Here is an 11,395-nt window from a genome sequence, read left to right as displayed (position 1 = left end):
TTTTAAAGTTTGTGATGTATTCATCAACTATAGAGGTATATTGACAGCTTTTGACAATGCAATAGCCGACATAACTAAGATAATATTCATTTCGTGTGGGCAAGACTATAGGGATATATTATAAGTATATTCCCGCTTAGTCATACAGACTAGTGAAATAAGCATTATGTCAACCCTTACGGATCTTGCATCGTCAAAAATTGTCATTATATATCGGTAGTCATAAAATGTGACAAACTTTATAAGCAAGGGGTCTTGCAGAAAGAACGCCCCCTCCAACGATTGCTTATGCCAAACTATATTAGCTTTTGTTTCTAACTTGGTTCCTAACTACGATTGATGCAACATGCATCCCGTGCCCATCTTTTTCTTTAGCAAATTAAATGTTGAATGCCATAGAAACAAGATTTAGTTATCTTCCTAAATTTTATCTTCCTAAATTTTGAGTATTCAAAATCGATTTTGATATCCAATAGTCAAAGTTCCATAACATTTGAGGTTCTTGGATATTTGAGGTTCTTGGAGAGGAACACTAAAAATATATTAAGTACCATTGCAATATATATGATATTAAATATTTGAGGTTCTTGGATAATTTGGTTCTCTATATTACCTCTTAATCTCTGAAATTACGTGCATTAGCCGAAGATATCATTCCTTATATTGAGAAAGTATTGCTATAGTTGATATGAGCAATGATATCTTCAGCTAATAACGTGTTACAAGTGAAATTAAATTTGTCACCTAAGACACACTCCTTCCACCTTTTGGGAATAGTCATAGACCTTCATAGTTAAAGATTTGGTGTTATTGTCATATCCTGCTCATCTTGGACTCCGATTCTTGTGTTACTCTCACAAGTACGAATCTTCTTTTCTGAACAGAAAAAATTTATAATAAAACTAGCGTGAGGCCATGGGTGAAAGAGCGTTACAGCATACATTCACAATTAGGAGTCTAATATTCCATTGTTACCCAAAACCCATAAACTCCCTTAAACTCCCTGTCGAAAAAAATAAATTTTGGACAAGAAATTGTACACCCATATGACCGCGTCCAAAACTCTAGAGTCTTTAAATTAGTCTCAAGGATTATCGCCTGTATGTAAATGACCAATATATAACACTTAAATACGGTGGTCGTAGCGTTCACGCTGTCAACTACAAAAGAAAAACGTATAACTAAGAAACCTTAGAAGTATCAACAATGTACGAAAAAACAAGATAAAGCAGAGATGGTGATCATAGCTTTCTTGGTAAGTACCAAGGCAACATTACGTTTACAACACTCTTCAATTACAAATTATGAAAATGAAAACAGATTAATTAAGAAAAAAAAAAATCTAACCTGGAGCGGATCTCTGATTATATTCCATATGAGCATTTTGATATGAATGGAGATTTTTGAGCATTTTGTTATGAAGGGAGATTTTGGGAGCTCTATTGCAATGTAGGGAATACAAAGAGAGAGGTGATATAAATAGGCTTTAGGACCACTGTATTCGTATGCAATAACTAAAATACGTAAAATCTACAGATAAAGGTGTTGCTGTAAAGTGATATGGTGTACATTGGGTGGGGACTAGCAATGACTAAAGTAGGAATAGGTTTGAACGAAAGGATAATGGAAGTATAGATAAAAAGGGTAAACATAATCCATACAACTGTCTTCTTTTGTCTTAGTTTAAAATGAAGAACAATACTCGTGACATCAATGTCTATAACTTTCTTCTTTTGGTTACAAAAAAAAGCAAAGCCTATGGCAATTCGACACCTATTCACATAGTAACCAAATGAAAACATTAAGATATGATATAAACACAACCCACATGCTTTTTTCGAGAAGCATGTAAATTTGGAAAAATGACATGTAAATAAAACAATAACTTTTAAAAACAAGTATTTCAGATCATAAAATGTGTATATCTAAATATGATAGAATAATTTTAAATACTTTTTTCGAGTGTAATCACATCCAATAACACAGTTTAAAACTTTAAAATCTACTATATCATTAAAAGCAATATGAAAAATAAAAGTGCTCGAAGCCAAGATATTTAATAAATAAGTCTTAAATTCTATCTAGTATCTACTCACTTGTTTATCAAAGTGCCAATGGCCTAGCAGTAAGGAGTGATCCTTTCATTGTAGAGGTCATGAGTTCAAGTCTCCGCAGAGACAGGTGGTTATTTAGAAGTAGGTTACTTAATTTGTAGTTTAAAAAAAAAAAATCTACTCACTTGTTTATCGCATGCTCGCAAGACATTGAACTTTGTTGGGTTAATCGGATATTAAGGGCGTTTTAGGAAAGTAGAGTTTGAATTTAATTCGAAAGGTTATCTATTTAAGTTTTTATTGTTTTATAGTTTGTTTAGGATTCAATTATGTCTAGTATAAATAAGATACAAGTTTCAACTTGTTTAGTTTTGAGAATATAAAAAAATCACAGCAAGTTTTTGTTTCTCTTTTGTTTTCAACGTGTTCACAAGAAGTTCAATAACTTAATATGTTCAATTATTTTTTCTCCTTTCTTTACCTTGGTGCACAAGGTTTAATACCAGCCTTTTGTTAACACTTGGTATCAGAGCGCGGTTTCGTTGAAGGGGGTGTGATTCGAGGTTGATTAGAAGCAACCCCGGTTTCTTTTAATCGGGCTTGTGAGAGACTAACCGGAGGCATGGAGTAAACGAAAGGGAAGATGTCAAAGCAGGTGGCTTTGATTCGGTTCGTTTTGCGGGTGACGGAAGACGGTAAAGGTGGTCGTGACCTTGTCTTGTTGTCCGGTGGAAGAGTGCTCTTGGAACAAGCTTGATTAAAGAAGTCGGGGTTAAGAAGAAAAGGATGTCGTTGGTTAAAGAAGGAGGTTCGTTGACATATCAAGTTCCGGTTTTGACTCCAACGAATTATCTGGTGTGGGTGGTTAAGGTCAAGTCAGTTATGGATGCACATGGCATATGGGAGATGGTCGAACCGAAGACGTCAGATAAAGCACCAGATCAAAAGAAGTCAAAACAAGCTCTTGCTTTTTTGTTTAAAGCGATACCCGAAGACATGGTGTTGCAAATGGCGAGTTACACCGACCCAAAGCAAGTGTGGGATGGGCTAAAAACACGGTATTTGGGAGTGGATCGGGTAAGAACGACTCGACTTGCAACCTTAAAATGGGAGCTTGAAAGTTTACGCATGAAAGAGGATGAAACGGTTGATGATTTTGTGACGAAATTATCCGGTTTAGCGTCAAAAGTAAGGAATCTTGGATATGAGCTTGAAGAAGGTGATTTGGTAAAAAGGTTACTAGATTCGATGCCTAAGTCGTTTCTTCAAATCGTGGCTTCAATAGAGCAATGTTTCGAGTTGGATTCAATGTTATTCGATGAAGCGGTTGGTAGATTGAAGGCGTACGAGGAGCGTATAAGAGGAACTGAGAAAGTGGAGAACACTCAAGGTGGGTTGTTGTTGGCTAGTGACGAAAAGTCACATGTTTGTAAGCATTGTGGCAATGGACGTTCAAATCGGGATGACTTTGGACATGGCCGGGGGTCCGGGAGAAGTCGAGATGGTAATGAACGTGTCCGGGATAAAAGTCACATTAGATGTTACAAATTTGGTGAGCTTGGTTACTATAAAAACGAGTGTCCTAAATAGGAAAAGGAAGAAGCGGGTCTAATCGAAGAGGAACCAACATTGTTTTGAACGACGAGTGGCTCGTATGACAAATCCGATTAAGGGGGTGATTGTTGGGTTAATCGGATATTAAGGGCGTTTTAGGAAAGTACAGTTTGAGTTTAATTCGAAAAGCTATCTATTTAAGTTTTTATAGTTTTATATTTGTTTAGGATTCAATTATGTCTAGTATAAATAATGTACAAGTTTCAACTTGTTTAGTTTTGAGAATATAAAAAAATCACAGCAAGTTTTTGTTTCTCTTTTGTTTTCAACGTGTTCACAAGAAGTTCAATAACTTAATCTGTTCAATTCTTTTTTCTCCTTTCTTTACCTTGGTGCACAAGGTTTAATACCAGCCTTTTGTTAACAAACTCAAGTGGCTCAATTCCACGTATTTGCTTTTGATTGATAAATTAGATAATATTTGTGTTTATATTTGTGTTATCATGTTGTGATGACATTTATGAATAACAAATCACAGGTAGTATATTGTTATTTTTTGTATTTAACTCTTGAGTTGTTATGACTAAAAATTGTTTATCACTCTTCCAAGGACATCAAACAGTTTTTTGGAGACCAGTTCAAATCCTTGAATAATGAATATATATATATATATATATATATATATATATATATATATATATATATATATATATATATATATATATATATATATATATATATATATATATATATATATATATATATATATATGGGAAAAGTGAATATATGGCTGTCATGTATATAACATTGGATATAGAACTTTTAATGCTACGTCGTTTCGGCTCTAAACTACGCAGTTTTAATACAAACCGTAAACTTAACCAAAAAAAATTGTTTCCTAGTTTCGTTATAACCACATCATTTCCTAATTTTCCTTTTAGAAAAAAACTAGTTTCCTAATACTTCATTCTTCCTTAGCATGTATTTTGTCTATGTAAATGGATAATTTCATAAAAGGTTTTACAAACACAAATAAAAATATTAATCTAAAACGAAAAAATAGAGTCTTCAATTGATGTTGGGTTATGGTCGCACATACGAAAATACATTATATTCTTAAAAATGATAAAGATCAGATTAATTGTGATATGAATTTGAGTTTTGAATGTGTGTATTGTATTTTATCGGATTAACTGTAGTTTTGAATATGTGTATTTTATATTAATTTTAACATTTGTTGTTTGTTTTACATCACTGAAACATAAGAAAACACAAGATAGAAATGTAATTTAATTTATTTGATTTGAAGCTATACAATTTTGGTAGTTTAGATTTATTTTTGGTGGTTCTATACCTAATATTGGGTACATAACAGCCACATATTTCCTATGCCCTATATATATATATATATATATATATATATATATATATATATATATATATATATATATATATATATATATATATATATATATATATATATTGATGTTGATACTCTGTTGGGCTAATAGGTACCTTTGTTTGTTGTAATCGAGGTGGATATAGTTTAATCTTGGCAACTGGGCAGGTCCAACAAGGTGGAAGATTCTGCGGCACTATTACACGAACATTTCATCTCAACAGGCTTAATAGTTTTCAAATTTACATTTAATCATACAATCTTTTGAGTTTTTCATACTCATTCCAATATTCTATTCTTTCTGGATGAAGCACTTGCATGTTTTTTTCCATGGCGCCATGTTGCTTTTCAATTGCTAGAGCGTAACATCCTTTCTATTATAATTTTATTTTGTTTTTCCTAATTTTGCACTCCTACCCAAGCAAGTTCCAAGACATGTCTTTAGACATTTTTTTACCCAACTTTTTATATTTTTGTAAGCTTTAAAATGCTATGTAAATGACAAAACATCTAAAATGATTTCTAATAAAGATTTAAAAAATATTATTATTTTGATTATGTTAGACTTTCACCAATAGTAGAAATTCAAGTGTCAAATGATAGTTTTTTTAATGTGCGGCGGAAATATTATTAAAACTAGCAAGAAGCTAGAGACGAAACATTACATTAAAGTTGTAGTTGACATAGGATTATGAAGACAAGAGTTCCAATAGATTTTGATGGGTTAGCTGCTCCTAAAATTGAGGAATTTCGTATATTCCAAATGCACCAGAAGGTAGTCATGACTACTGCATCAATCGCTTGACGTTGACCATTTCTCATAGAATTAGAAGAAGACCACAATAAAAGAGAATGAATGGCAATTTGCTCTGCAATCTGAATACACCACCAAATAGCAATGCGTGACCAAATCATAATCAAATCAGTGCATTGTGCAAAAAGTTGAGATCAATGCGCCCTGTAAAAAGTTGCTCAAAATTCTCCACACTACTGGAGCAGATGGGACATACAATCGACTCTACCAAAATCCCTTAATGAGAAAGACGCTCTCTAGAGGCAATGCTAAGTAATTGAATCCTCCATATAAGAATGTTAATCTTAATGGGAACCCAATTATTCCACTGAGTCTCCTCACCTCCTGCAAAAAGCATACTGACATCAATATATCCACGAGCAGAAGAAACAAAAAAGGTATCATCAGTATCAATAATCCAGGTCAATCTATTAGGAATCAACTGCAATTAGATATATTGTATAACCGAGAGTAAACCCTCCCACTGCTCCTGCTCAAGTCAACCTCTAGGAACACGTCTAAGTGTATTCAACTCCCATCCCCTACACATCTAATCACTGACACTAAGATGTCTAAAGGTGTCCAAATCATGAAGTCTACGAAAAGTAGACGCAAATGGCTCTTCGCCTGTCCACAAATCCTATCAAAAAGGCATCTTTCGCCTATCCCCAATCCTGATAGGACATACATGCTGATTACCAAAACATATGTCTGTAAGCTAGATGAGCATACAAATAACTCCATTCCAAGGATATATGCTTGCCCTTTTCGTGATAAAAAAATGCACCCACCATCTAAAACATACAAAGTTTTTATAACTGAAACCCATAAAATATCAAGCCAATGATAACATCTCCATCACCAACGTAACATCATAGCCCTACTGAATGAAAAAGGCTCCCTATTACGAAACCCCCTCATCATTGGCTGCTACTCTATCCCATCTAACATATAGCATACGTCTCTCATCTAGAACTACACCCCAAAAAAGTCTAGCCCTTAAAGCCTCTAAACCTCTCAAAACTAAAAGAGTTGTAAGAAAAATTGACATCAACTAGATACCTAATGACCCCAAAACAGACATAATCAAAGTAAGCTATCTTCAAAAAAAGACATTTATCCTTCCAACCCGATATCCTACTCCGAAACCAATCAAACACAGAAGACCATGTAGAAATCCGAATTGTATTTTGACCCACTGGAACACCAACAATAATAAGCGAAAACTCAGCCACAATTTAACATCCTGTTTCCTGTTATTTCTTATTTTAGGGTCGTAGGCCGGAAGTCAATTTTGTAAAAGCTTTGGGCCTGGTTGAGGTAGATATTAGACCTTGTGGAAGGTGGAATGATTGTTGAGAGATCTAACCCTTGAATTATGTTTTGGGTCGAAGGGTAAAGAAGGAAAAGTCATAAGTCAGGTTCTTGCATGAAATATGGATTTTTGTTTGAGAATTTTTTAGTCCAGGATATTTAGATAAGAGTGTAGAGCTCTTCAACACCTTTCCATGGATATAAAGAGCATTGAAAAAGGAGTTGGAATAAAGAAGTTAAAACCATTTGAATTTATGACGATTTTGGGTTAGTCGCGTATGCTGGAAGTACGTTAACTGTATTAGGGCATCCCTAGCATGTTGGGTGTACCAGGAGTACGACGGGCATATGTGATCAGTGCCCAAACCCTATTTTCATGGTTTCATCCATATTTTAGCTCCTTAACTTCCCCAAACCCACTTCATTCTCATCTTCCACCTCTCTAACACCCTCTCTTGAAACCCTAACCCTAGTTTGAGCCTTGTAAGCAAAAAGTTGTTTTTAAGTTCTTTGTAGTGTTCTTGGTGCACCTTGGAGTAGAAGGAAGTCATGTGTTGGTTGCATTGGAACTTGTAGATCCATACCTTGTTCACCTTGATCTTTCATATGGAGGTATAAAGTTTGAATCTTTATGGTGAAATTGTTAGATCTAGCTAGTTTTGGGTATTATGAGCTTTTGGTCACTTTAAGTACATAAACTTTAGATCTTGGAAGTTTGTGACCTTGTTATGGATAAAGTTAGAAACTTTATACATGTAAACATCATACTCATTCAAATCCAAAGGTTGAAAACTTGAACTTAACGGGTTAAGTTGAAAAAGATGCACTTTTGGTTTCTTTATGACTTAAAGACTAGATATTATTTGGTGGGACTATTCTAATGGATAAAGTTGGAAAGTTTATCAATTATTGAGCTAATATGAACCATGAAAATGTGATCTTGGTCCTTTTGTCACTTCCATGCAAGAGTTGTGATGTTTTAATGGATTAATAAGTTAGGGTTTTTTCTTTTGGAGTTTCCCTAGCCATGGAAAGTCATAAATGTGGAAACTTTATAACTTAAGACAATGTTTTGAGGTTAGATCTGAGTTTGGGTGAAAAGCCTTTAAGGGATTAAGCACTTAATAGAAATGATGGAACTGGCTCGAGTACGCTGGGTGTAATTTTCGTACGTTGGGCGTACTAAGCCATCCCATGTCTGCAGGGCGTAATTTGAGTATGCAGGGCGTACTCAGCCAGCCTTGGACTTTTACTTTTGGGCAGATTTACTTAAATAAAATGAAAAATTTTTGTTGGGAAAATGGGAGATTACACACAACATAACCAATCCTCTAAGCAATAGTAGAAACCTAGTTAATGGGCACACCCAGTCTAATTAATTTTGTTTTTTCAAATTGATTTTAATCCCTGAAACCATAAAAAACATCGGAGAATGCAGATGAGATGATTCACATTCTCAAGATCCCATGTTAAAATAAGCATGACATCATCCACATCAAATCCATCTGTCCGGGTGGCCATCACCTCCCTCGATCTATTAGCTAAAAGTTTGCCATTAATTTTATATTGGCACTCAATAAGACTGATAAGTCTAAATTCGTTCATAGTTTTTCGGTCTCCAACTTTTGAAATAATCATGAATAGATAAGCCTTAAAAGCTTTCAGAATGGATATGTAATGGAAGAAGTGGATTACACATGTGTCTATATCATCAGCTACTAGATCCTAATACATATCCAAGAACCTAAAAGAAAAACCATCAGGACCTAGAGCCTTTGTGGAACTACAATCCGAAACTACTCTTTTAATCTCTCCTCGGGTAAAAGAAGACTGCAGAAAATCAAGCTGCGAATACAATAAAACTATGGGTTCTCTACACTCTTACAACAAGAAAAAAAATCATTTTGAGCATTCATTTACCACAAAACTACCAACTAAAAAACATAAAAACTTATAATATCTTCATGAAAGAAGGTGTTTTTATTGCATATTTGCTAAATCCGCTCTAATATTTTTTAAACATATATATTGTGGATTTTTCATAATCTAAATATTAAAAAGAAATCCAAAACAACTAACGGAGTTAGGATCGAAAAAGTTGGATTCCTTAAACAACAAGTTACTTTTATATTTAAATTAAACAGTAATTAGGGTACTCATTATCGACCCAACCCTAAAACCGACATGAACACAACCTGAAAGTAAAAAGGTTTAGGTTTTACGCGACAACCCGCCTATTTCAAGGGTCAAGTTCGGGTTATGTGTTTAGGTTCTTTGGCCAACCTGCAAACCTACCATGTATTTAGGATTTTTAAAAACAGTTAATATTTATTTATTAATTTTTATTTTCTTGTAGCGTATCCTAGAAGGCTAGAATCGAGAATCCCGATTTGTAACGCCTTTTGTTATTTACGGTTCCCCTTTCCATCCGATGAACAAAAGCTTTATCATTGTCATCGGATGTCACTCTTCTCCCTTCACAAACCCACCATCACAAGAGAAGAAGTCCACCTTCAATAGGTAGTTTGAATTTGATTTAATTTTTTCTTTCTTTAAAACTTATTCATGTTGTATATCTTGATTTCTTCCAACTTTCTTCATGTGAGTCTGATATGCTTACAATTTTTTATGAACGTTTAAGTGTTGAGAACACTGTAATGACTTTCGAAACAATGAACATTGTTTTCTTCATGTTTATTTGATAGTGGCCTTCAAGTGTATTTGACTATGTTCTTATTCGAATTTCTTCATGTGTATTTGACTTATTTTGCATATTGTGATTTGTGTGTATTTTTCAGTAAGTTTTGAAAGATGTTATGGAAGATGCTATTGTTAACCATCATTTGGAGGTTGTCTATGCACAAAGTGAAAGTGATGATTTAATTGAAGAAAGTAAACGAGAATCACAAGGAGTTGAACCTGCCTACTCGAAACTAGCCGGCGAACCTTTTATAATTAAATTAGGCGAATACCCACACGTAACGTAGAATACAATAATATATTTGAAATCTTTACAAATATATGTTTTTTAAATTTGCCAATGACTTGTTGTTAGCTCTTAATTTTATAATAAATTGATATAAACATCTTTGTTTTGAAATATATGATAATGTAGACATCTTTTAAAATTTTGTGATCTCAATTATCTTAATGGCCTTTACATGCGGGTTATTCATGAATACAGTTAAATATAATTTATGGTTTCATGGTATTTATAGGTGTTGTTATGATTAATTAATTTAAAATGTTTATTTTCTTAAGATTTTAATTTATGATTGTAATTATTTAAAACATCAAACATTGTTTTTGTTTTTTAAGGTAACAATATAATTTTGGTATATAACGTTACGTTTAACTATTGTTGTTGTAATTTATTTAAAATAACGTGTTTGGACATTCTGAATTATTTTAATTTGGTTCCAGAAATTAAATGTTATTAAAAGTTATTTGATGAATATTGTTAGTTTCTTTGATTGTAATTATTTAGAACAATAAACATTGTTTTTTTTAAGAAAATATTATGATTTTTTAGATAACATTACTTTTAACTATTCTTATTGTAAGTTATTTTTAAGCTACTTATCTGAAAATTCTTAATGATTATAAAAAATAGTTTCATCGTTTTTTGTTAATTAAGGATTACAATTTAGGCTTAACACTATAATTAATAACTTTTAACTATTTATATAATAGTCTCTCGATTTTTTTCAAGTTTAATTTAAATTTTGATTTAAGTTAACTGTTTAACATTATATTGAAATTAACAATTTTACTATTTTGCGCAAAATTATAAATTATACAAAAGTTGTGACTTTAAAATGACAATTGCTCACATACAATAACATTGTTCGATTAGGTGTCTAAGCCCATAACTGAAATTGGTATGTACTTGACCCGATAGTAACATGGTCCTTTTGGGTTGTCTTCACCATAGCAATTTGATAGGATGAATTATGGAGAAAGAGATTAGTTATGATTTATCAATATATTATAAGATTAATATATTAATTGAGAAATCATATTATTTAATTAGTATTGATCAGAAATTAATTTTGAATTAATTTGGTGATCAAAAGAGACTAATTGAATTAAGGGGACTAGTATTGCAATTATCTAATAGTTGCAAAGTTGGGCTTATGGATCCCATGGAAGGGATGGACTAAATTCTATGTATAACCCACATAGAATTCGTCTAAAGGGGGGGTTCTGGAAGGATCTAATGGGTTTCTTAAGGCCTAAGTAGAAAATTAGAGTTCCAGTCAAAAACCCTACCAGCGCAGA

The 11,395-nt window shown here is 32.9% G+C and overlaps 1 protein-coding gene and 1 long non-coding RNA gene across 2 annotated transcripts; one reads left to right on the top strand and one right to left on the bottom strand.

The window, feature by feature from the left end:
* Positions 1–473: 473 nt before the first annotated feature.
* LOC111880402 (uncharacterized) lies at positions 474–1,487 on the bottom strand. Its single transcript, XR_006184384.2, has 2 exons — positions 1,348–1,487; positions 474–1,160 (listed from the first exon to the last, which is right to left on the bottom strand). It is a non-coding gene; the product is annotated as an uncharacterized LOC111880402 (long non-coding RNA).
* A 1,353-nt stretch (positions 1,488–2,840) lies between these two features.
* On the top strand, positions 2,841–3,644 carry LOC111880445 (uncharacterized). Its single transcript, XM_023876879.2, has one exon. It carries the CDS (start codon positions 2,841–2,843, stop codon positions 3,642–3,644), a length of 804 nt encoding a protein of 267 aa, XP_023732647.2.
* The last annotated feature ends 7,751 nt before the right edge of the window (positions 3,645–11,395 follow it).

Source organism: Lactuca sativa, chromosome 6 (assembly GCF_002870075.4).
Source record: "Lactuca sativa cultivar Salinas chromosome 6, Lsat_Salinas_v11, whole genome shotgun sequence".
In the NCBI taxonomy this organism is placed as follows: domain Eukaryota; kingdom Viridiplantae; phylum Streptophyta; class Magnoliopsida; order Asterales; family Asteraceae; genus Lactuca; species Lactuca sativa.
Note: the sequence above shows the minus strand (reverse complement) of the source record. Positions and strands in the feature narration are given on the sequence as shown.

Bases quoted from the DNA above. Each gene is read 5' to 3' on its own strand.
- LOC111880445 (XM_023876879.2), top strand. From the start codon at position 2,841: ATGTCGTTGGTTAAAGAAGGAGGTTCGTTGACATATCAAGTTCCGGTT.